This window comes from Condylostylus longicornis, unplaced genomic scaffold (genome assembly GCF_029603195.1).
Source record: "Condylostylus longicornis isolate FDR11 unplaced genomic scaffold, ASM2960319v2 ptg000081l, whole genome shotgun sequence".
NCBI lineage: Eukaryota > Metazoa > Arthropoda > Insecta > Diptera > Dolichopodidae > Condylostylus > Condylostylus longicornis.
Genome location: NW_026578049.1, coordinates 2,409,219 through 2,436,987, shown reverse-complemented (window position 1 = coordinate 2,436,987; position 27,769 = coordinate 2,409,219). Strand labels below are relative to the sequence as shown.

Sequence of the window (27,769 nt, the reverse complement as noted above, 5' to 3'; positions counted from 1 at the left end):
TGTAATTAATAAATTATCTAAGATTTTTAAAATAAAAGTTTTCAAAAGTAGCAACCCTGATTCTGAAGGTTTCAATATTTTCAAAATTTTTCACTCAGAAACGTAGGGGTTAGGAAAGAAAATTTTACAATAATTACTTGTCAAGATAGTACTGTCAAATAAAATGAAAACGTCATCGATTTATAAAATTGGCAGCAATTTTCCTTTTCATTAATAGTTTTTTAGATATTTCATCAATACAAAATAATTAAATATAATAAACAATATTTAAAATAATCTAATATTTAAAAATTACTCTTATAAATGTGCAATACTAAATGTATTTAAAGACAAACACCGTGCTAATATTAATGTAATCAAAATTTGTTAAAATGGCACTTAAAAAGAACTTCCAGAGAATGTTTGAAAAAAACTTGACTGATTTGGTCCGTGGAATTAGAAATAATAAAGAAAATGAGGTAAATGTTAAATATAATTCATATTAAAAACTCAGTGAATCAAATATGTACTTGTATTTATTTCATTCACATATGTACATATCTACATAATATCCTTAAAGTATCCAAAAAATCAACTTTCTCCACCCTTTAAATTTTTTTTGCTTTCAAAATATTTTTATTGTTACCATAAAAGAAACACTTTAAATAAGCAATATTAAAGTATTATCGATTTTTATCTTTTTTTTTCAACTTTTGTTCTTATGCGATTAAGTGCACTTGTTAATACATTTTTAATTATCTTTTTCAAATTACCTTGGTTGTGTTTATTCATTTGAAGTAAGGCAAAGAAATTTTTATTTTATGTGTATTTCGTAGATTTATGGAATACAGCTAATTTTTTTTGTGTAAAAATTGTGATTTAAAAAAATTTCGCTTTTAATTTTAGGCACGTTACATATCTGAATGTATAGAAGAAATAAAACAAGAGCTACGTCAAGACAATATAAGTGTTAAATGTAATGCTGTAGCTAAACTAACTTATGTAAGTATGTACATGGAAAATTTATTCTATCACTATAATCCGGATTTAATCTTATGCAAATTTCTAAATTTTTGATATTATTTCTCTTTAAATTGTTTAATTTACCAAAAATGTTTATGAAATGCTATTTTTATTTAAGAAAATAGTACTAATTTAATGTCGGTACACATAAAATTACATTGTATCTTATTAGTATTTTTTTTAAATACCTACCTAACATGTGTATAATTATTTTATTTTGACATTTTGAATCAAAATTTATGTTTATGCCATATATGTTAGATGAAAGTGTTGTTAACTTTTTATTTCAAAATTCTTCAAGATACAAATGCTGGGTTATGATATTTCATGGGCTGGCTTTAATATAATAGAAGTTATGAGTTCCCCAAAATTTACTTGTAAACGTGTTGGCTACTTGGCTGCCGCTCAATGCTTCCACGCTGATAGTGAAGTATATAAAAAAAAACAAGATAATTGCAGAAGATAAAAGTTTCTATATTTCAGCTATTAATGCTAACAACTAATATGATAAGAAAGGATCTGAATTCAACCAATCAGTATGATGCAGGTGTTGCACTCAGTGGGCTCAGTTGTTTTATTTCTGCAGATTTATCAAGAGATCTAGCGAACGATATAATGACATTGGTAAGCGATAAATTTTGATTTCAATCATAGAAACTAAAAAAAACGTCAACAATTCATTTCACTAAACAATCCTTTTTGACTATTAGATGAGCTCAACAAAACCTTATTTAAGAATGAAAGCTGTTTTAATGATGTATAAGGTATTTTTACGTTACCCAGAAGCATTAAGGCCTGCGTTTCCAAAATTAAAAGAAAAATTAGAGGATTCTGATCCAGGTTAATATAAATATTACACAAAATTCGAAATGAAAATAACATTTGATAAAAACGCAAATTAAGTAAAAATTAATTTTCTATTTTAGGAGTTCAGTCTGCTGCTGTTAATGTTATATGCGAACTGGCTCGCAAAAATCCAAAAAATTATTTGTCATTAGCTCCAATATTTTTTAAACTTATGACTACATCAACAAACAATTGGATGCTTATAAAAATTATCAAGTTGGTGAGTTATAATGCGTCTTCAATTTGAATAGTGAAACAAAAACAAAATTAAATTTCTGATATAAATTTATATTATATAAGATTTTTTCCCCCTTCAACCATAATATATAATTCGTTTTTTTTTTATTTTTTTTTATTTTTATATTTTCTCTTATTAAAAAAATAATGATTGGAAACAAATGTTTATGTATATAAATTTTATATAAAACGATCGATTAAAGTTCGGAAGCCTTACCGAAATTGAGCCAGCGCTTGGAAGAAAATTAACTCATCCCCTAATAGAAATAATTTCAAGGTTTTTGTTATTTTGAATATAATTTTCGAACATTTCGAATGTTTTTTGATGCTGCATTTTGTTTTTTTTTTTTTTTTTTATTTTTTATTTATTTATATTTTAAATACACACACATCTTTTGTTGATCAATTTTAGATTGTTGAATAAAAATTAAAATTTGTTTTTGCACTGCGTTAAGTATTCAATTGGCAATTTTTATTTCAACATTGTATTTATTAAAGATTAGCATAAAATTTCGTGAATAATTCTCATTTTTACGCACTTCCACATAAATCTTTGTGTTTTTATAAAATGTTAAAATGTCTTGAATAATTCAAAATTGGATGGATTTTTTTTTTTTTTTTGTAAATTACGCAAGGTACATTTTTATAACAGTAAAATTATTGTTTCACTATAAAATTAGTTTCCATGAACTTACGAGTACTTTGTGAAATGAACACTTAAGCATAAGGACAAAAACATTTTTACAAAAATATTTTCTTAATTGATTTTTTTGCAATATTCACGCAATACGACAAAATCTTAATATTTACAAATATGTATTTTTTTTGTTTTAACAATTTTTTATGCATTTTTTGTTTTTGCTTTATTAAGCCCCTCTAATTTTTATACAAAATCTTAACAAAATTAAAACCTACTTCTGACAAAAAATGTGAGTCAGTAACATATATGTAAATCCGATTTGAATATGAATGCGTATAGGAAACTAATTGAATATAATAATAATTACTGTGAATTATGTGATACGCAACTACTTTGCACATACATATGTATGTATATAAGAGTTTTAAATATTTCCACGAAAAATTCAAAATGCAAACAATATTTTACTAACTGTTGAGCAGTAGATTTTGCTAATTAAAAAAGAAATATCAATATAAATATCACTGCATCGTAGAATATACATAAAAGATGTTAAATATTTTTTAAATTAAAATTTCAAGACATTTTCATTTCATAAAATGAAAAATCAAAAAATTTGTCTATGAATTATGTTTGAAAAATATAATTCCCAGTAATTTGAAATTCATGGTGAACTTTTTATGATCTTAAGTAAAATTGATATCGCTAATTGTAATGCTAATAAAGGTTAATGACTTATTTGGAAAATTACTTAATAGCTTATAACTCTATTCATAAATAGTTTAATTTTCTGTTTTATTATTTGTTTCCTTTTATTTTTTTATTAATTTCAGTTTGGCGCTTTAACTCCATTAGAACCTCGGCTAGGAAAGAAATTAATTGAACCTCTTACAAATCTTATTCATAGGCAAGTTTTACATTGTAAAAGTACAAAAACTAAAATTATTCTCGTTTATAATTTTTTATTTTTATAATAATCTGTAAATTACATTTCTTCATGTAAAAAAAATCTATTGATTAGGTTAAAAAAATATTTGTAATTAAGATTATTGAAGAAAGTTGAGAATTATGTTGTTAGATTCAATTTTTGCTAGTCACAAAAAATATTATTTAGAGATGAATCTATGATAATGAAATCGTAACTAAGAGTTACGTTTAATAAACTGAGAAAATTCTATTCTCCATATTAAACTTAAAATGTACCTTAATATAAGATTGAGTATATATCTTAAATTTAGAAATTTTATTAGAAACAATCAAATTTAATTTTAGTAACTAAATTATCAAAAAACAAGTATGCAACAGATTTTACGCATGTATGTATGTTACTCTTGTAAACTTGTATTAAACAAATCAATTGTTTAGATGGAAATCAAAGGAGTTTAAAACAAGTAGATAGGTCAAATATACATTGTAAAGTATGCACAGCCACACTTTTAAAATTATTATTCAATCTATTTAATTCGCTCGACTTATACCGAAAAAAGTTGTGCGAATAAAATACTTTATATATACGTTTAACACTTTAATATATCAAATATATTTTACATTTCCAAAATTGGAGACGCCAATTAATGAATTTTTGGTGGATATTCCGTCATTTAATTTTTTCTTTTTATTTAGAAGTATCATAGATTTGAGTTTTTTCTTTATTATTTTTGAAAGTTTCAATAAAAAATGTTCTCTATAATTAGTCTAAAGAAACCTTTGTTTTGATTTCTGCTAAATTTAATTACATAATTATTCTGTTAAATTTAAAAATATCAAAATTATATGTTTCATAAAAATAATAAAATTATTTAATCAATTAGTATGCACATAATTCAATTGTTAAAATAAGACACTTTTTTTTCAAAAATATTAATATTAAACATCCATTGCTTAGATCAAGCATTAAGCAATTCGCCAACAGGCGCAAAAAATATTTCATAAGTATCGAAACTCTTCGAATTTTAAAAAATATTACACTTGTGTAGGTATGTATGTAAATTATATAAATTTCTATCAAACCAAATTGTATTTTCATTAATTAAATCCATAAAAATTCATGATCAATTTCGTAAAATTTTTATTTGAAGAAGTATTAATACTTTCGTTTTAGTGGTTTTAGAAATTCAAAAACTGTAAAAAATTAAAGACGAAACTTGAGACGAAAATTTCTTTGAAACGAAAGTAGAAAAATATTTAAATTTGTAGTAGATATTTTATTTAAAATATTAAATTCAATTATTATATCTAATTAAATTTAATATTTAAAATTCTAATTAATTCAAATCCATGTAATTAAGTAATTTAATACTTGAAATGTGAGATGATAGACTTGAAATGTGAGATTTGAATAGTAGCTTTAAAATACATAAAATTCTCAACTTTCAAAAACGTTTTTTATTTCTTTTTATTATTTATTACAAAGCTAATATATAAAAAAAATTACTTTAATCATGAGCTTATTATTATTATTTATTATTATTTTCTGTTTTTTGCATCAAATTCTAAATAATACTGTAATATAACGTATTATTGAAAAATTCAAAACAAATATCTAAAAAAATATAAACAGCACAACGGCTATGAGCCTTTTATATGAATGTATTAATACTGTCATAGCGGTTTTGATAAGCATAAGCAGTGGTATGCCAAATAATTGTGCCTCCATACAACTGTGTGTGCAGAAACTACGTATATTGATCGAAGATTCAGACCAAAATTGTAAGTTTTCATTGTGAAAAGTTTTAAATTAATTTTGTAATGTATTTTTTAATTTCTTCTAGTAAAATATCTTGGTTTGTTAGCAATGTCCAAAATTTTAAAAACTCATCCAAAAAGTGTTCAAGCACATAAAGATTTAATATTAGCTTGCCTTGATGATAAAGATGAATCAATACGTTTAAGAGCATTAGATTTATTATATGGCATGGTATCGAAAAAAAATTTAATGGAAATTGTTAAAAGATTATTAGGGCATTTAGAAAGAGCTGAAGGTTCCATTTATCGTGACGAATTGTTATATAAAATAATTGAAATATGTTCACAAGGCTCATATCAGTATGTAACAAATTTTGAATGGTATTTAACAGTTTTAGTAGAATTAATACAATTGGAATCAAATTCTAAACACGGTAATTTCTTATATTTAATTTAATTTTAATTAATCAAATTTTTATTGCAAATATTTCTTCTTATCAAAGGCAAAGTAATTGCTGATCAATTGTTAGATGTTGCAATACGTGTTCAAGCTGTTCGAACTTTTGCTGTTGTTGAAATGACAACTTTATTAGATAATTTTAATTTTTCATCACCTATCAGTTCAATGTACGAAGTTCTTTATGCTGCCGCTTTTATTGTTGGAGAATTTGCCAGGTTTATATAATATTATATTAATACAGTGTCCAATATTTTTACATGATTTTTAAAAATTTATTTAGTGAAATTGAGGAACCAGAACGCGCTTTAGGGATTTTGTTACGGAATAAATATGTTCCAGGACATATAAGAGCTGTATTTATCCAAAATACGCTTAAATTATTTACAAGACTTATAACAACTTGCCTTGAATGTCAAGATGTTAACGGAATTATAAGGGTAAAGTTATAAACAATTTTTACTTCAATAAATATTTTTAGTTAAAACAAAATTTTTGTTTTACTACGGGATTCTTAGCTGTGTGAACAGGTTTATACTAAATTACAAAATTTTGTGAAATCAGATGATATAGAAGTACAGGAGAGAGCCAATTCTGGAAGTATTCTTATAAAAATGATACAAGACGCGTTAAATGGTTCATTATCATCCAAAAATAATTTCCCTTCCGTCGACGTTCCAATGACAAAAGACATATTAGGCGATCTTGATCCATTATCTAGAACAATAAGCAATCCAAGTGACGTAAAAAGCAACAATTTTTCGGAAAAACCAGAATCATCAAAAATTCCCGAGTCTGCTATAGAATTAATTCAAGAAATGGGCATGCTATTTGACGGTGACTTAAATCCTGTTGCACCTAAAGCTCAACGCAAAGTTCCAATTCCCGATGGTTTGGACTTGGATGCATGGATACATCCTCCTTCAGAAGATGAGGACGACGGAAGCACATCAAGTCAAAGCGAACTAAGTGATTTATTTGTGCCGACAACGGCCGATAGAAATGGAAATGATGACTATGATCAAAGTAGTTACAGAAGACGTAAAAATAATGAAGAGTACTCAAAAGAAGAAATAGAGAAACGTAAGCAAGTTAGGTTATTAGAACAAATGAATAATCCTAATTATCTGAAGTCTGATAATTCTAAAAATAAAAATAAAAATATAATAATAACTGAGGAAGGTACCGAAGAAGTTCCAGTAGCTGAATTAGCTTTAGAAATTCCATTAGAAATACATTGTAAGTTTTTCATAGGTTTATTATTTTTCTGTATAAACTAATATTTTTTTGGATATTTCAGCCACGAAACGATCTGATAAATACGTAATGGAATCTAATTTAAGTAAATCGAAGAAAAAAATTAAAAAATCAAAAAAGGGCAGAAAATCCAAAAATAAAGTTAATTATTCCACGTCCGAGACTGAAGAAGAAGGTAAATTTATTTACCTTAACACGTTTTTGCAAAATCAAAGCACTATTAGTTTTACTTCTTTCTGTAGCTCTTATTTATACAATTATACAATACGAGTATTATAGCATTTTATGATCAATTCACTAAAAATGTTTTTTCTTTGTTTTAGAGCCAAAGCTTGTCCATTTAGTTAATACATCAGTGGAAATTCCAGAAGGTGCTGAAATAAGTGATAATGATGAAAATGATAAAAAGATTGATCCTAATGATCCACATAGAGCTTTAGATATTAATTTGGATGATATGTAAGTAAAATCAATTAAGAATGATTTTAATTTACTTGAGTTTTTCGTAATTTAATAAATTAAATACTATTTTTTTTATATCAATTGCAGTCTTCTAAAAAATGATAACGAATTCAAAGATTTAAAAAAGAAAAATTCACGTCACAGTAATTACCATAGAAAAGAAAATAACATCAATTTCTTGAAAATAAATTCTACAGATGCTATAAATGAAAATGAAATTATAGAAAAAAAATCTTCAGATGACCGACAACATCATCATCGTCTTAAAAAGGGGAAAAAGAAAGATAAACATAGTAATAGTTTTATTAATGACGAAGAAGAAAGAAGTGAAAAGAATAATAAAGATGAAAAGAAAAGATCTAAGAAAAAATCGTCAAAACACGAAAAAGATACAAAATCCAACACAGTAGATATTCCTGAATCAAATTTGTTATTAGAATTTCCAATGTCCACAAATGAAAATATTTTAAAAGAAAACAATCATCATAAAAAAGATCATAAAGAACATCATCATCATAAAAAAGAGAAAAAACATAGCTCTAAAAGAAAAGATACAACTCCGAAAGCAGGTTATGAGGAAGCATGTGGTATTTCAACTCCAAGCAAAGAAGTTTTCAATTTCAATTGAATTTTTTTTTTTGTAATTATTGTTAAAATAAAATTCGTTTCCTTTTTGCAAAGGTTCAAGATGTTATTATTTACACAAAAAGGTGTTTAAATGTAATAAATGAAATATTTGTTATTAAACTTATTTTTATATGTATTTTATAATATTATTTTATATCAATTATAATACATAATGTCAACCATATTATTATATCAGTCACAAAGTAAAAAGAAAAATACTAACTCAATTAATTAGTTTCTTAAAATTATAATTTTACTTTTTCTTTGATTGGTAGATGAAATTATGTGGCATTGAAAAATGCAGGATAAAAGTTTTAATTGAAAAAGTGATACTATTTTTATATATTTTTTAATTCTTTTATAATCTAAACTAATAAATAATAAATATAAGAAATTTAAAAAAAATTTACAATATCTGAACTCGGAATTAAAACATACATACATTTTTTTTTGGTTAATCAAAATCTGAAAATTAAAATAATTTTGCTACTGAATAAAGAAACAAAATATATAAAAATAGAATTTAAATAATTTTGATTTTATAAAATAAAATTTAATATTGAATAATATTTTTAAATGACCTCACGTTTAATTAATAACATCTTTATATTAATTTCGAATATTTAGTTTATACGTACATAAATATAAATTTTAGATGTTTTAAAATATATAATAATATTTAAAGAAAAAACAAATCACTCAAGATTATGTTGTATAAAAAGTTATTAATAAAAGAACAAATTAATATCGATATATCGATAACATTGTGGCTTAAGCTTTATAGTTAAAATAATGTAATATAATATAACATAATTATGGAATATTAATATAAAAAATTAAATGTATAGAGATTATCAAAAATTAAAAGATTGTCTACATATATATATTATATTCATATAATATTTTTAATAATGCATGCATATATATATATATATAAGTACATATATGTATATAGAAATTATTTGTATATGCATATATGTACGTGCATATGTATGTAAGTACGCATGCACGAATAATATAAGACATATGTTAGTACTAACGAATATATTAATTTTTGGATAAAAAAAATTTTGTTTTCTCTTTTATTTTCAAAAAAAAAAATTTAATTTTTCCAGGAATACCGGAAGATAACTTCTTTTTAAAAAAAAAACTACTTACACTTTATTACAAATACATTGTAGTTTCTTTATTCTTAGACCTTGCATTTAGACCTGCATTTTTATATTTTTTACAAACCTAATAACAAATTTAAACATTAATAATATGTCGTGGAGAACAGACAAAGGTTTTTGGGAATAGTAGCGAATTTACTCGTATTCAAAAATAAAAAAAAAAAAATATTTTAATTAAAAAATTTAAAAGGGAAATACTTATGGAAATTGAACAAGTTTTTGTAACATGTACCTATATTATAAAAATATTTAATATAATTTATTATTTAAATGAAATACAAAAACTAGTTTTCGTTCGTATATTTTATTTTATTGCTAATAATCTAAAAGTAAAATTCATTTCCTTCAATTGTTTATTTTAATTTTTTTCTTTTTGTGATAACGTTGAACTTCGAACTTCAAAATTCATTTGTTGCTTTGATTTTACTAAATATATGTATCCCGTTAATTAATATTTATAAATACATATAATAGGAGGTAGATATAAAAAGCAAATCAAATAGAAATCAGATTTCAATTCGGCTGTAAATCTTCCATATGGTTTATGAAAGAAAAATGTACATATTTTTTTTTATTTTTTTTAATACTACATATAAATAATTTCATTAAAATAATATGCATATGTAGATACATATTTTATTTACATCATTATACTGAACTGACCATCTTATTATCTACGCTTTTTTATGATTTATGTCTACACCATTTCTCTTACGTACTAAAATTAAATTTTATTCTCTTATAATTTTCTTTACTATTTTATTTTTCATCTCAATTTAATTTGAATTGCGTTGCGTTCCAATAGTGGTATAGATAGAGTGTATTGTCGTGACTTTGAACTTTTCAACCACTTTTTTTTTCATATTCATTGCGAATTTTTTGTATTTAAAAAAAGCTTTCTTCAATTATTATTTTTATTTTCAGTTTGTCAGAGAATTTTCAGTTCTACCTTGGACGTTTATTGACATCCACGTGTAAAATAATAGTTTTAATATTCAAAAATTTACATTTTTGTATACAATTTTTTTATACATACATAATTTAATTCTCTTAATTTTATAGTGAATTAAGTTGAATATTTAATATTCTATTTTTAAATGGAACCTGAATATAGAAAACAGCCTAAAGGTAAAAATATTTGTTTTTTTTTTTTTTATTTCTAACATACATACTATATTATAAACATATACATATGTAAATGCGTGTATAGTATGTGCATAATTACATTTAGATTTTGTTTTAATTAATATTTATATACATTTAATTAGTATTTATGATTCTAATTTAATGATTCGCTCAATTAGTGAGTAGATACTATATAATTATTATTTAAAATAATGTTTTTCATTGAGACTCCTTTTATTTATAGTAATAATTATTTAATTTAAGGATTTGCAACAAAAGCAATTCATGTTGGTCAAGATCCAGAGCAATGGAATTCATATTGTGTTATACCACCAATAGTAACAAGTACCACATTTAAACAAAATGGGCCCGCAGAGCATAGGGTTTGTGTTATATAAAAATGTTGTTAACAACACAAATATTTTATTATTAATATTATGAAAAACGCTCAAGCTAAACAAAACAAAAAATAATAAATCTTTGTTTTTTGAAAGTAATTTATTTGATTATTTTGATAAAAAAATAAACACAGCTGATAAGCGGATAGTATTAAATTACAAAAATTAAATTTTTTTTTTCGGTAGATTTAGTTTTCGAATGTACATACATACATAAAAAGTTTTGTTGCGATGGCACTTTGAAAACTAATAAATATTTTGTTTTTCTTTTAGATAATAAGTACCTATAATGAATTAATACCTTTGTTATTAAGATTTGTTTAGAATATACTAATAAGAATTTAATGTGATAAGAAAATTTTAACAATTATGACTGTTGATTAGTTTATGTAAACAATTTAAATCGTTAAAAATTTATGTATTTAAATTCAAATTGCTCAAACTTACAATCTTTTATATGTACAATGAGAAATTTATTGGAAATTTATTTTGTTAAAACAAATAAATCAAAAATTGAAAATTTTTTAAATTTAGTAAATTTTTTATGAGTAATGTAAGTAAACATTAAGTTTAGTATAGAATTTTATTTTGATATAAATTTTGAATGAAACAGAAAGTATGTATGTATTGGTAAATTCTTAAACGTCAAATTTTACAAAATCTGAGTTGTCTGAGTTTACGGATACTCTACTACGTTTTTACTCTCAGTCAAAGTTTAAATTCTTAAACGTTTAAAAAAAGTCAATTAAGCGTCAAAATTGTAGATTTTTTTTTTTACATGCAGACAGTCTGACGTAGTAATTCAGTAAATAAATTTGATGTGTTGAGTGACTATCATTACGTTAAAAATAATATAAAAAATATTTTTATTGTTAATTTTTAATATGTAAGTATAAAATTATTTTAAATCTAAAAAAAAATTTTTTTTTGTTTTGACGTTTACGGATGATCAAAATTCAAAGTCAATTACGGGTAAAAAGTTTACTAGATTTCTGTCCGTAAAAGTTTTAGTTTCAGACAGTTTGCAGACTAAAATCAAAATTTTGACGTTAAAGAATTTGCGGTATATAGTTGCACTTATTATATGCAAATAAATTTTTACTATGATTTTTATTATAATATAAGTAAATAAAATTTGATAAAAATTATAAATAGATATTAACTATTTCAGGGTTTTGAATATGCAAGAAGTGGAAATCCAACCAGAAATGTTCTCGAAAAATGCTTAGCTTCATTGGATAATGCAAAACATGGATTATGTTTTTCATCTGGTTTAGGTGCTACAACATGTATTTTATCAATGTTTAATTCAGGAGATCATATTGCAGTTAGTGATGATGTTTATGGTGGAACAAATCGTTTGATGAGGTTTTTTTAATATTCAGAATTATTCAGAAAACTTTAGAACAATTTATATAAATTTCTTGATATTTATAATATTTTAGACAAGTAACATCAAGATTAAATCTTGAACCGACATTTTTTGATCCTACTAATTTAGAAGAATTAAAATCATCTATCAGACCAAATACAAAAATGGTATGGATTGAAACACCAACAAATCCTCTCTTAAAAGTTGTTGATATTAAGGCTGTTAGTGACTATGTCCACAATTACAAGCCTGAAATTGTTGTTGTTGTTGATAATACATTTTTAACGTTTGTATCAAAATTAAAAAAAAAAGTTCACTACTATATTTTTCCATTTTCAATTAGATCATATTTTCAAAGACCCTTGGAATGGGGTGCCGATATGGTTGTTTATTCCTTAACAAAATATATGAATGGACATTCTGATGTTGTTATGGGAGCTGCAGTAACAAATGATGACAACTTGCATACCCGTCTAAGATTTTTACAAAACGGTACTCACTAACTTAAATTAATATGTAATAATATTGAATGTGCATGCACATTCAATATTATTACATAGTTATTTATTTGATTCTGTTTTCACAAAATTATTTCATTAATTTTTCCAGCCACTGGTATTGTACCATCACCTTTTGACTGTTATCTAGTAAACCGAGGGTTAAAAACATTAGCTCTTAGAATGGAACAACATCAAAAAAACTCTGTTGACGTTGCAAAATGGTTGGAAAAACATCCTTTAATTGAAAAAGTTATTCATCCAGGATTACCGTCACATCCACAATATGAATTGACTCGACGTCAATGCTATGGGCACAGTGGCATAATGTCTTTTTATTTAGTTGGAGATTTACAGAAGTCTAAGAAATTTTTACAAAGTTTAAAACTTTTTACATTAGCAGAAAGTTTGGGAGGCTATGAAAGTTTGGCTGAGTTACCGTAAAATTTACTGAAGTATCTTATGTAACAAATTTTTAATACAAATTCTTTTCAGATGTGTTATGACTCATGCGTCTGTTCCAGCAGAAGATCGTAAAATATTGGGTATTTCAGATACATTGTTGAGGCTTTCAGTTGGTTTAGAAGAAGCTGAGGATTTGATAGCAGATCTAGATCAAGCCTTAAAATCAATTTCTTGAAAAAATTGTAAACAAAAAATTTATTAAAAAGTATATATATAGTACGTACAGACTTATAGTCAAAGTTATTTACTCCACTTAATTACTTTCAAAATTACAATATTTTCTTTAAATGTGATCTAAACAATATTATTTTTGATATGGAAAGATAAATTTAAAAGTTTATTTCTAATGTAAAATAACATTATTTGAAAAATTATATGTGCACAACACAATTTATTTCTATTACAGGGTTCACATAAAATTTAGTATTTAATCCCAATTTAGTAAATAAATAATTATCTAGATTATGTTGTTGAATTATGAATAAATTATGTGGATTTTTAATATTAAAATTTAAAAAAGTGTAATGCCACAAAAATATAAAGAATTTTTTTCAACACTTACAAAACTTTGATTTAAACTAAAATTATTTTTTTTTATAAATTTGTGAACTTCGCCATTTTTATTGATGGAAGAACTGATGATAACAAATTATTAATCTAGCGAATAATATCTTAGAAATCATGACTTTTCATTGCACTTATTCTCCCGCATTTTAAATTTCTTTGCTTTTCGAAACTTTTGTAGAACGAGCAAACGAACAGATTTTTAACAAGTTTTTCTGATTTGCGAATTATTGCGTCAAACTTAAATAAAGATTTAAAACAAAAACAAAATTTTTTAGTAATATTTATTTCTTAGATGATGTTATTGAGTTTTGTGACTGATATTTATTATTTTAAAGTGCTTTCAAGTAAAACTTTTTTAAATGTTAAAATTTTAGTACAATATTTATTACAATTTAACAATTTATTACTTTTATAGTAATCTTTTAATTATATTAACTCCCAACTTATGTTAGAAATATAAAATTTAAATAAAATTTTATTTCTTTATTTGTTTGTTTTTTTTTTCATTTATAGTTTATGTTTGTTCTATATGATAGAGAAATAACAATGGAATATTTACATATTTTTTCATTTTCATGCATATTTACACGTTTGTTTTTTTATTTCTTGTGTTTTGTTATAAAAAAGAGTATCATCATTTTTAATAAAATAAAAATATATATATTTTTTTTGTTTTTTCACAGGTTCATAGGTTTGAATATTTATATTAACTACTTTTATTTTATTTCTATTTGCTTAAAATCATTTTTTTAGTTTTTAAGTTCGATTATTAATATGTTTTCCATTTTATTTTTATACATTACCAAAGCTAAGACAGGTTTTTGTGCAAAAAATTGCTTCAATGTTCAATTAAGTTAGAAAATATCATGCGGTAAATAAAGCTTTTTAAGTTTTCCGGTTATTAAAATTTATATTGTTAACAAAATATATTTATTTTCAAAAGAAATTTCACTCCTAAATTGAATCAATTGAAATTTACATATCTCTTTAATGTCTACATTGCATAGTTTTTGTATTTTTAAATTAAGGAGCTCAGAAACAAATACAGAGAAAAATAAACTTAGGCCGATTTACATAAGCTTGAAAATTGTCTTGTATTTTGTGAAAATTATATTGTATAGTTTCGAAATTATGTAAGTTAAAGATTTTTTATATACATATGAAAAAAATATATTTTTATTGATATGGCCAATACAAATAATTTGATTCCCAAATTTTTTTTTAAATAAAAAACTATTTTTCTTAAATAAATGCCATTCTGTTTTCAATACCAAATCAACATTATTTCATGAATGAGAAAGAAATAAATTGTAAAAAATATTACACGAAAATTATTATATGTAAGTATTAAAAAAAATCAAGATATACTTTGGTAAAATTTTAAAATGTTTTTAATTGTCGTATTAAAATACCGTTCAAATTGATATATTTTAGCTGCATTTCAAAAATATACGAGTACATATAACAAATTTAATTCATATCTTGTTTAACAACATTTTGTACATATTGCAATAATACCATTCGAATTAAATTTATTTATTGATTAAAATATGTACTTGTTGAATTTAATTGCTGTACAAATTTTTATTAATTTTTGATATAATGTAAATGTATTTATTACAATAATTTAAATAAAAAAACAACATAATGGCTCTTACACTTTCGTATTTATTACGTAAAAAATTCCAAATACAAGACAACAATAAAACTTGAAGAAGATAGGGAGCCCATACATTTTTAATAATTTAAAAAATTTTTTTAATAACTTAATAAAAAATAAAAAAAATTATAATAAACATGAATGAGCATTTTTAAAATTTAATGAAATAATTTTTTTTAATAGATAAGATTTTTTTAATAATTGAGTTGAGTTTAATATTTATCTGAAAAAGAAAAATAAAAATAAATATTCTATTATGGTCAAATTCAATTGTCAAAGAGAGAACAAACTTTTTAAACGAAAAAATCTTTATATTTAATTCCACGCTTTAAATTTTTTTATTCAAATTTCACCATAAAAAAAAAAGAAACCATTTTTCGACAAAGAAAATTTAATTTTCACGTAAATTAAGTGATTATTTTGCAATAATATAACTTCTGATATAAAAATTGTTTTTGAAAGTTATACATGCCGAATTTATTTTATACGAAATCATAATTTTATTTTATATACATATCAAATTTATACAATATATTTTAAAACAAAACATTCATTTTAGATATAACTTTTACAAATTATAAAATTTAAATTCGTATTTAAAAATAAATTGTGTGCTATACATATAGAAATTATAAAGGAACAAATTTTGCATATAAAAAATTAGGCAATTTTTTTTTCACTAAAGTAATTTTTTTTTTTAAATTTTCTAATATGTGACATAAATAATATTGCATATAAATTTTAGATAAAATGTATTGATTACTTACATGCTCAAAAATTTGAAAAAGACATTATATTTAATGAAGAAAGATATTTCAACATTTTTCATAAATGAAATTTGTTCCCTTATAGCTTTAAATACAAGTATGGAGCTATAGTAAAAATTTTGATCAGTCTATAGATCTGTTAATTACAAAATAAATAAAATAATATCAAATATATATATATATGCTAAAACTGATTTTTCAGTCTGAAATTGGCCATAAACAATTTATTCAATCGAGGTAACTCTTATAAATAAAATTTGAATAAAATTTGGTATTAAATATTGAATTTACGTAAACATGAATGTGTTCCTATATTAAAAAAATATGTATAATTGTATCCTTTGCATTTTTTCAACATTGTATTTCTATATAGCTATGTACATTAGCTTTTTCATTTCCTTAAAAATTATGGCAACAAAATTTATATGTAACTATTATTTTTTTTTCCTAATTTTATTCTCGCTCATAATCACTTTTATATAATTTGACAACATTCCATAAATATCATGTTACTTTGAGATTTTTCAATTACTGGACGTTTTATATTTGTAATATTCTTTTCATTATTATGATATAGATTTTTATTTATATCAAAACCCATTTTAAATATATTTTCACACTTCTTACAATTATATAATACACTATGATGATTCTCAATGTTCATGTATTTTAACAGATGTCAATTAATACTATATTGGCTATAATTCATAGTATTATTTCCAACATTACTTCCGTTTGTTGAACTCATGCAAAGAAACGCATTACTATTTCGCATCATATGTTCAAATGTTAATGGCACATCTAATCTTTCATCACGTTTTTTGTAGTATTCATTAAAGTCCAACCTCATACCAAATAATTGCAAATTATGATCATTATCAGAATTAAGCATCAATAAGAATTGCCTAACGGCCAATTCATAATCACTTCCAATTTTTTCTAACGATTTCTCGCAAGCCGCTAAATATTGTTCAAATATTTTCTCCTGTTGATCGCGTTCAAGCTTCATTTCTGCTGTTACGCCAAACTCACCAGTTATTTCACTATCAGCAATATGTTTTTTATAAGCTTTTACTGATGCAAATTCTTTAAAACAATTTTCAAAAAATTTGTCCTGCCACACATCTAAGCGATCGATATTAACATATATTGTTGACATTTGATCATCTAAATTATTTGATTTCTCATCTAAAAATGCTCCAGACTTTGCTTTTTTTAAAAATTCGTCATGTGCCAATAATATATCGTCTAAGGCTTTTGCTAAATGAATTTTTTCTTGAAATTCAGCCCATGAACACTCAATAACTTCAAAGAGTATATAGTATTCCATTTGATGAATAAAATGTATCATTTCAGAAGTGTACAAATGAAGCCGATATAAAATCGGGTTAATTTTGGAGCTTATCAACCGTAGTTGCTGTTAATAAATAACATATTATTAATAATATGGCAAATTTTTAGTTTATTAAAGTTAAGAAGAAGAAAAGTGTTATATTTAGGACAAAAAATTAATGCATATAAGTATGTATATGTGTAAATATGCATGCATTATTATACATACATCCTTTCAACAATACAACATTGTTATTATTCTTATTAATTACATTTAGTACCTATTAGTTACAATTAGAGAAAGTACCTATGCATCAATAGAAATGAATCATTTGTAAATAATAAATACATACATATGTACATATTATGTGACACAAACTATAGAAATAATATCCGTTTGCCAAAGATTTTTAATTTTTAGATGTACATACATATATACATACTTTTTAACACCTATCAGTACCTATCAAGTCGAATGAGTCCTATGAAGTTTTTGATTTATATAAGCCAAAAAAATTTAGCTCAGTATTTGTCTAGTATTTTTAGTAAATCAGTTAGTATTTTTCTTAAAATTTCTGGTTATATTTAATAATAAATATCACTTTGATGTTATATTTCCTTTAACAAAGATTTATGTTACCACTTTAATCTCTTTAATTCAATACCATAATCTTTATCTTAAATTTTTCTACCATAATCTTTGGTTTTTAACTTTTTTCACTTAATAGGTTTTGATCTTGCAGTAAAAATATGAACAATTTACATTTTTAGAACGAAATAAATGATTGCTTAGCTGATGTTCTAAATATGACAACAGTTGGCAGTCTTGATAATGACGTAATATACTTTGACTTTTATTTTGCCAAAAGAAAACCCAACCCATATACATAAAAATTGAGCAATTTTACAATTTATGTATATGTAGAAGTTAATTTACATTTTTATGTACAAATAAATTTTTAACTATATTCCTTATCAGAGAAGGTTAGAAAAGTGTGGTGATTCAGCAATAGATTAGCATTTATTTTACAATTCGATATAGATATACATATTTTTAAAACAAAATAATCTCAGTATTAATCTATTATCAAAGGACTTTGCTTCTAACATTAACCTTAATACTTAACCTAAACTGGTTAACCTACATAAATACAAGAAGATTGGATTCATATAAATTTTGCAAGTGAAATTTTTTAATAAGGATAGCCTATAATGTCTTTAAAAAGTGATGCAGTATTTGAAAGGATTCAAGACGGGATTAAGGAAAACGAAGCCAAAGCAAAAAGTGTTAATGGAGTTTTTCAATATAAAATAACCAAAGATGGAAAAGTTATCAAAGAATGGAGTAAGTTGAAAAACGAAGTAAAAGCTAATATAAATATAAACTCATAGAAGTACATAACTGTGATCGATACTATTATTGTATGTACTCTATGAACTAAATATTAAAAAACAATAACTATGTACGTACACATGCAATTATGTATATGTGTGTACTTATTTCCATTCGGTTCATTCAAAATTAATAATTGATGCCTTATTTATCATAATTTTCAGCTTTAGATTTGAAAAATGCTAAAGTTTATGAAGGTCCCGCAAAGGATATTAAAGTTGACACCACACTAACAGTATCAGATGATGATATGGTAGATATAGCTTTAGGAAAATTGAATCCACAATCAGCATTTATGAAAGGAAAATTAAAGATAACCGGAAACATAATGTTAACACAGAAACTTGTTCCACTCTTAAAAGCAAATTCGAAATTATAATATTATTGTTTTTTAATAAAAAAGAAAAAATAATTTACACTTCAAAAAATTAAAAATTGCAATGTCATTATGGTTGAGGTTTAAAATAAAATGTTAAATTACAAAAAGCAATTAAAATTACTTTTATTAATACTATACAAGCATGTTTAATAGTTATATAAGGCAAGACGGCTTTTGTGATAAAATAAAAGCTTTCGTTAACTACATAAGAAAAAAGATTCACAAAAGAATTTAGCTGAAAATTTAAAAATTTATTCATTCTCAATTTTTTCAAAAAAAAATTATATATGTAGGTACAAATAAAAGCGAATAATATGTATATGGATCTCTTGTAACTTTCACGAATTTTCTATAACTTTTAAAATTATTATTTCATATCGTTTTAGTAAAAGATATTTAGATTGCTACACCATACATATCTTAAAACAAAAAAATGTAGGTACTTCATTATAATTCATGTAATATTCAAAGTATTAAATATAAAAAAAAAACTTAAAATTCTATGCATGTTTGTCTGAAGTGTGGCAAAGAAGATTTTGAAAAAATAAATTTTTTAGTCAAATAGAAATAATAAGGTGTATTTTGTGGTTAAAAAATAATATGTAATAGTAAAATGGGAATATATATCAAAAACTTCAAATTATCTTTATATTATTCAAAACCGAAATTAATTTTTAACAAAACGAATTTTAATTTAATACAAAATTAATTGCTCTACACAATTATGTAGAGTAATTAATTTTGTATTAAATTAAAACCGAGTTCCATAAAATTTAATCAATTAATCAATGAGATAATTTATTCGCATAGTAATTGATATAAATGAATTTTAAAAATACAATATTTCCATATTATTACTATAAACATTAATATTTTCTTGAAGTAAAAGTGATAGTTTCAGTTCACTTTCAAATAATGAAAGAGATATAGCATTGCAATCAAAGTTCGTTTTAGCAAGTCACATTAAACATTATTAAAGCCAAAGTCCATATTATATATGTACACACATGTTACATATATGTTATCTTACGTATAAATTATGAAAATATACATATTTACTTACTTTTGCATTAGACATTTGATACTTCCATATTTTTGAGGACAACAAAAATTCAATATGTTTCATTTTCCATAATTTCTTAAACAGTAATTTGTAATTATGCATTGATGGTTCTAACATCGTTTTTAACGGTCCACGTACGACGTACAGTAATAACAAATTTTCCCAACCAGTATCTCCATCATAGGAATTCATAAGTTTAACATCTAAATGATTTGAAATTTCGGAATCATCAATTGAATTAGAAGATCGTATGGCGGCGTCTAATATTGCTTGTAATTCATAACCGTGTAAATTTTTTGCTGGTTTATCCAATTCTGATCTGAAATATACAAATAATTAATTTTTCTTAGATTAGAATAAATTTCAAGAAATCAATTATGCAAATAGTATTACTTAAAATTAGCCATTAAAATTCCAATAAAATCTCCTTGTCCTAAAAGCAAATATCTTTTCATCCCTTGCAAATGAGTAAGCAATTTGTGCGGTCCCAAAACTATATCTAACACTTTCTTAGACGTATTCAAATAAACTGTGTCGATAACAGCATGCAATTTCGTATCGGCAACATTCGAAAAAATATTATCAGCTAAAATAAAAATATTTTTAATGTATATTAAATTTCTTTTCTAATATTGGTATTTGTTATACCATTAACTTCAAGACTTTGCCTTAATTCTTCTCTTCCTTTAATTGGTGCTTTATCGTCACATACTTCATATAGAAAGTTTATACTCTTGCCCGTTATTAAAATTTTATTTGCCAAATCAGTTGATATAAAAATTGGTAGCATTGCAACTCGTACACGATATTTCTCATGCCATAATCGATCTGGTCCAACATCTAATGCTTCAATAAAAAATTCATTGTGCGGATCAACAATTTCTCCTTCAAGTAACCATCTAGATAATTGATGATGCAATGGACCACAGATCGCTAATAATAAATCACGAACTAATGATCGTACTGCTGGATCTCCATTACAAAGAAATTCATAAACAGTTGAAGCAAGTATTCCACCCTTTTTATTTTGACAAGCTTCAGCTATTTTCGCTAGCCATTGTAAACGATGTAATGGATCGATTGCCCAAACCATAATTTTCATCAATGTAATACGATCACACATAAAGTTATGTTGATCTTTCCAGTTTTCAATTTCTCCTCTTCTTTGGCTATTTAACTGTTCTTGTAACATGGCGACCATACCATAATACTTTGTTAATTCATTCTTTAGCGCTGATATAAAACCTTGCCCTGTTAATCCCAAAGCGCATTTACCTTTCTTTACATCGGTATATGATTGAACTTGATCATGATAATAGCTAAAAATAAAGTAAAAATATTTTAATACAGTGTAGTCATAAATAAGTTATAGACCTTTAAAAATATTTGCTCTAGGCGCTTTTGAATCAATTTTTTTTACTTTTTATACATAATATGTTAAGTTAAAAGGAGCATGAAAGGTGTAAGTGATTGAATCAAATATGAATTTATTATGAAAGAAAGTGTTTATAGTGTACATACAGCAAAAACAACATATGTACACACGTACTTGGATAGGTTTGTACTAATATATAAAATAATTTAAGTTAATGCCAATGTGCTTTGAAAGTTGCACGTTTTTGAATTGAATCTATTATTCTATTAAAAAATATACATATATAAAATTTCTGTCGCAAGCATGTAGTTATTACAGACAAAATTTCTTTATCTACAATATAGTGTTAAAAAACAATTATACAATATAAAAAATATGATAAATAATAATTATAATGTAATAAGTTGATCTGAAGTGAAATGCTGCATTTAATAGTATGTACATATATAAAAATTTCATTTGTTTATTGCTTTGTGAGAAGGCGGTATTTATAAATTTCCAAATTTTATACATAATAATATGTATTTTCACTAAGTCTTAAAAAAATTCATAAATTTTTGAAATTGATTGATACTTAAAATCAACCTAATTTTATTTTCATTCCCAATACGGAAATTCTATAATTGGTATTTTTTCATGGATTTTTTTTTTTCTTTTGGCGAAACTTACAAGTGAAAATCAATTAATCAGAATTGATATGTTGATACAAATTTGGAAGAACAGAATATTTCAGTCAAAAAAAAATTTATATATGTATGTACACATATAACTATTATATATTTTGATTATTTCCTTTTTGTTCTTAAAAAATTAAATAAATTTGGGGATAAACTTTCCATTATTTTGCATTTTCAGTTTTTCTTGTAAAATAAAAAAAAATAAAATCGTGGTAAATGGTAAGTAATTATTTTGCTAGGTAAATAATTCATTAGTTTATTTCCATAAAGAATGCTCATAGATTAAAATACTAGATTTTATTTTATGAAATTATAATTTTTTATTAAATAACATCTCATAAACGATAAATGATCTCATGAACATCTAATTGCTTTTTTGTTCTAGCAGCATAATCCTGGTCAAAAAGGGCAATAACTGGGACAATTTTTTAAATTTTCCAAACTGAATTTTTTTAATTAAAAATTTTTTTGTTATAAAAAAAAATTTAGACCTACAAAAAAACAAATTCTTACATATTATTAATTTTACTTATCAATATCGCATTTATTTATCTTGCAAATAAATTCAAAATTCTATTTTCTGAGATTCTGAATATAATTTAACTCCACAAAATAAAATAAGCTTATTTGGTTCAAAGCTTTGCATATAGTAACGTTCTTTTAAAATATTAAAGAAAATATTCAAAAAAAAAATGATTAGTTTAAAAAATTTTATAACCGTGATATTTAGTATAGTTTTGTTCGTAACAATAACAGAATGTAAATAAATTATTGTTATATTTTTAAAAAGAAATTTATTAATTCATATTAGCTACATTGAGTGAAAAATCTAAATTTGGATTTGTATAATAAACATACATTATATAAAATAATTATACTAAAATTCATGAAAAAATCATTAATGTTTATCTGAATTTTGAATGAAAAAATTTTGAAAAAATTATAAAAATTGCAGTTTTTGTAATTTTTAAAATATATTTAAATTTACATGATTCTCAATATATTATCACCAAATTAATTAATGAGATTATTTGAAAACACTTTAGTAAATAAATATCTTTAAATTATACAACATAATTAATTTCATAAAGAAAAATAACAAGAAATTTTGAGTACAAAAGTAAAATATAAAATCAATTATAAAAATCCCTGTTTCGTTTATATTTTTTTTATATCCATAACTTTAATTAACGCCTATATCATACATAATTATCTATTACAATTAATTTTTAAAATTATATGTATACGCGTATATATATATATATTGCACGAACAATTCAAGTGTAAAGTTTTAATAATTAGTTTTGCATTAAAAACAAAAAAAAATTGCTTGATTTTAAATGTTTAAGCTAAATTTTAATGTATTATTAACCAAATTATTATAGTAATCGTCAACAGATTTGTAAATTTCCATGTACATACCTACATACATAGTTTCATATTTTTTAAAATTTACATTTTTAAAAATTATATTTAAAATTATTTATAATAATTAATACACGGAAATTTTTATTTGTTATTAATTTTTACATATGTACTTGGTTTCAAAGAAAAACTGAACAGGCAAAATAAATTTTAAGAAATAACAATTCTTGAATCAACAATATATGATATAATTAAAATTAAGGATAGGATTAAGGTATAATTATGTTCTTTGTTTTAGAAAGATAAATCCTTTTTTCATTTAAAGTTTTATTGAATCACAAAAAATCACCATATGGTTATAATTGGTTTTAACGTATCGTTTTTTACATAATATGATTTAAGTATATTTTAGTAATCATGTTACACTTCAAAACAAGTGTTTTATATTTAGTTTTTGTCTATGTTCTTCCAAAACGAAATTTTACACGAAAGTTTTCAACAATTCATTTGAACGGTCTGATTTTGACACTTTCTTTTTGAAATTCTTAAGAGTTTAAGCGAAAAGTTTAATAAAAAAAAGAGTTAAAATAAATATATGCATGCGAATAAAAAAAAAAGACAAATAATAGCTAATATGAATTGCAATGTTAAAATTCTTATGCATATATATGTATATTTATAATAAATTAATTTTAGTTTCTTTAACATTTTTATATTTTTTTAAGCATTACTTTTCTCTTATTCAAATGAAGGCCGTTGGAAAAACGCATTTCCACAATGTGGATTACAGCGTCAATCCCCAATAGAACTATGGGATTCGAAATATGTAAGTTGAGTTTCAAAAGAATAATAAAAAGGGGCGAACCATTAATAAATCAAAGAAAAAAATGTCTCTATCAATATATATATACAGATACATACACTTATAAATACGAGTACATTATAGAATAGAACTTTCATTGCAATTTTTTACTTTCTGTTTTTTAGACTATAAAACAAAATTTACCACCGATCCATTTTAAAAACTATAACAAAAATCTACCAACGCCTTTATATTATGAAAACAATGGGCACACAAGTACAAAAACATAAAGCCAGCGTAAAAAGCTATATTACATAAAATTTATTTATACTTTTTTATTATAGTAAATATACGGCCAAAAAAAACGAAAAATTTGCCAATTATATCTGGTGTACAAGTGCCGGGAATATTTGTCTTTGAACATCTTCACTTCCATTGGGGTTCACAAAACAATTTCGGATCTGAACACACTATTCGTGGAAAAAGATTTGCATTAGAAGCACATTTAGTTCACAGAAATATAAAATATAAATCTATGGAGGAGGCTTTAAAACATGATGATGGTTTTGTTGTAATAGCAATTTTGTATAAGGTGAAATTACTTTTTTTTAAATAAAAAAAATGTAATTACAATTTCTCTCTGTTTAAAGGTGAATAATTCTATAAAGTCTGCAACAAATGGACTTGAGAACATCTTAATTAATGTAGACTTTACACGAAGATTATCCCATAACATTCACACAAATGTGTCATTTAAACTTCAAAATTTATTCAGGCACATTGATCCTCAAAAACATTTTCTTTATAAAGGTGACAAAAAAAAACAATTGTTTACAATTATAAATTCAATTAAATTTTGTATTTTCCGTTATAGGATCTCTAACCACACCACCATGCGCCCAAGCAGTTACATGGATTGTTATGAGTGAAATTGAAAGCATATCTAGTAATCAGGTAAGGTGTACATCTTGAAATCAATTAATGAAAAAGTAAATTAGAAGTTAAAAAATTGCAGATGAATTTTTTCCGAAAGCTATTGGATAACCAAGGAATTTCTCTCTCGAACAACTACAGACATTTACAAAAAATAGGAAAAAGACTTGTTTTATTGATATAAAGATCTTATTTACTAATTTACTACATTAAGAGAATATATCACATATACATATATCATAACTACAGTATCGAGTCTATTTCTTGTTTTATTCGCCATATGAAATTATCGAATCAAAATCGGATTATTAAATCAAAGAAAACTGTTCAAAGTTTTTCAAATAAAAACTAAACTTACCCCAATTTTGATAATTTCAATAACATTCCAGCTTGAACAATATTTAGAGACCTGGCTGCTTTGGGCTCAAGTTTGAATTCTCCATTTATTACATCCTTTTTTAAATATTTTCCTTGAATTCCAGTAAAGGAATAAATAACATTTTGGACTAAATCGTCGTTCAAATTCGTTGTTATGCCATAAGATTTTTTTAATGGATTTTCTGTTACTGAAAAATCACTATCCGAAGGTTGTTCTTGAAGACATTTAATATGAGCTATTTTGAAATTACTTTCTGACGATGAGGTTTTGTGCAAACTTGTGCCTGATGCCTGCAAATTAAACATATTTACAATTAACTTATATTATAATTTTACTTATGATGTTTTAACTTACTTTATATCTTAAATAATTTTGAGTTCTCTCCCCATTTGCTGCTGGAGTTATGACATCATTGCTATTTTTCTTAAAGTTATTTTTAATTCCGCTTATTGTTGATGTTAGTTTACCTTTCTCGTCTAGAGCACCATTGTTAATAGGAATTTCATTTGTTTTGGATTCGGCCATAAAGTATAAAAATGTTAAGAGAGCACTTCTTTGTCGTTGATCTGATTGCTATAAGGGATAGTGCAAATAAAAATTTTTAAGTATCTTATAAATTCTTTGGACAAAAAAAAAATAAAAAATTAATTAATACAAAATTTATTTATGTTTAATGGTGCGTGACACTCTCTTTATGTAAAATAAAGAGCAAAATCAGGGTGTGTAAGAATGTATTCTTTTTTTTGCTTTTTTTGTCATTTAATACCTTAAAGTTTTTCAAGAAACTAATATTTTCACCAACATGGGAGAAATAAAAATAGAAAAGTTGCAGCTGAATCTGCTCTTTTTTCCTGTAAAATTATCTTTTCTTATGGATATCACCTAAACCGAAAAACTGTTTATTACTTATCTCTAATATAGTTACAAAAATATACATTGTGCATCCAAAATAGCACAAATGAATTTTAATTTTAAACTTTTACTATATATGTACATATATATTTCGTCTTTCCTTTTTTATATGAAAATACCAAATATGTATAGTTTAAGTTACATATTATATTATCAAAAAATATTATTATTTTTAAAACTTTATACTTACACATGCTTTTAGTTGTTCATGTAAACTATTAAACAGTACAATATCATTCGCGGATTTGCAATTATTTGCCAAATGTTTAGTAATTTTTGACACCAGAGAACTTTCATCATATGGAAGAGAACTACTTCCAAAAGCTGTTGGACAATTTGATATGTATTTTGTTACATTTCTAAGAGTTTCTTCTGTAATACCAAAAAAGATATAATGATTTTATAGCACCACAGTTTACGGTATATGGGTTATGTTGAGCAAAAATAACATTTAATTACAATAAGTACCATGCATATAAATGCATTTTTCTTGAAATAATTTTTATGAAAAAGGAAAATTTCACTTACTATGTTTTGATTTTGTAAAACTTTTACACAATTTTTCTAATAAATCGTGTATTTCTCTAAAGTTATTTCGGTTAGAATTTGACATTTTCGATATAATATTTTTTTGTGGTTTTCAGTTAAATTTATATATTTTCAATTTATACGGCATTCTTATTTTTTTTTTTTACAATAATTGTTTATCAATCCTTTTTGAAGTAAAATTGACAGTTAAATTTGATAAAACGCCAAATCCCAACAAACATTAAAATAGTAGTACATATATATACAATTTTAAAACCCCGATGTGCAAACAGTACTTGCAACCTAGAGCTCTAGGGGACACAAATGATACTATAGCAGTGCTGGAATATATTATCGAGTAAATTGTGCTAAATTAGACAAAAATATATGACACA

At 23.8% G+C, this 27,769-nt stretch overlaps 4 protein-coding genes across 5 annotated transcripts; 3 read left to right on the top strand and 1 right to left on the bottom strand.

The window, feature by feature from the left end:
* The first annotated feature begins 181 nt into the window (after positions 1-181).
* On the top strand, positions 182-9,258 carry LOC129613274 (AP-3 complex subunit delta). Of its 2 annotated transcripts, none has more exons than XM_055527272.1 (15): positions 182-458; positions 886-981; positions 1,304-1,432; positions 1,486-1,626; positions 1,713-1,842; positions 1,929-2,068; positions 2,289-2,362; positions 5,286-5,434; positions 5,497-5,844; positions 5,914-6,085; positions 6,151-6,307; positions 6,386-7,106; positions 7,168-7,299; positions 7,448-7,583; positions 7,674-9,258. In XM_055527272.1, the coding sequence occupies exons 1-15, from the start codon at positions 372-374 to the stop codon at positions 8,212-8,214; spliced, it is 3,153 nt and encodes a 1,050-aa protein (XP_055383247.1). In that variant the 5' UTR covers positions 182-371; the 3' UTR covers positions 8,215-9,258. The 2 variants fall into 2 exon arrangements, with proteins under 2 accessions (XP_055383247.1, XP_055383246.1); XM_055527271.1 differs by lacking the exon at positions 2,289-2,362 and adding an exon at positions 3,559-3,632 and having other exon boundaries at positions 183-458.
* Positions 9,259-10,190: 932 nt separating this feature from the next.
* On the top strand, positions 10,191-14,162 carry LOC129613151 (cystathionine gamma-lyase). Its single transcript, XM_055527106.1, has 7 exons — positions 10,191-10,513; positions 10,775-10,893; positions 12,080-12,276; positions 12,354-12,566; positions 12,624-12,772; positions 12,890-13,217; positions 13,273-14,162. The coding sequence occupies exons 1-7, from the start codon at positions 10,483-10,485 to the stop codon at positions 13,415-13,417; spliced, it is 1,182 nt and encodes a 393-aa protein (XP_055383081.1). The 5' UTR covers positions 10,191-10,482; the 3' UTR covers positions 13,418-14,162.
* A 2,073-nt stretch (positions 14,163-16,235) lies between these two features.
* Positions 16,236-27,551, bottom strand: LOC129613131 (gamma-tubulin complex component 3). The gene is made up of 8 exons (XM_055527079.1): positions 27,375-27,551; positions 27,037-27,218; positions 26,289-26,507; positions 25,914-26,224; positions 21,052-21,722; positions 20,797-20,989; positions 20,404-20,722; positions 16,236-17,653 (listed from the first exon to the last, which is right to left on the bottom strand). The coding sequence occupies exons 1-8, from the start codon at positions 27,457-27,459 to the stop codon at positions 16,916-16,918; spliced, it is 2,718 nt and encodes a 905-aa protein (XP_055383054.1). The 5' UTR covers positions 27,460-27,551; the 3' UTR covers positions 16,236-16,915.
* LOC129613132 (SCP2 sterol-binding domain-containing protein 1) lies at positions 18,452-19,458 on the top strand. Its single transcript, XM_055527080.1, has 2 exons — positions 18,452-18,913; positions 19,126-19,458. The coding sequence occupies exons 1-2, from the start codon at positions 18,781-18,783 to the stop codon at positions 19,338-19,340; spliced, it is 348 nt and encodes a 115-aa protein (XP_055383055.1). The 5' UTR covers positions 18,452-18,780; the 3' UTR covers positions 19,341-19,458.
* Positions 27,552-27,769: the final 218 nt, after the last annotated feature.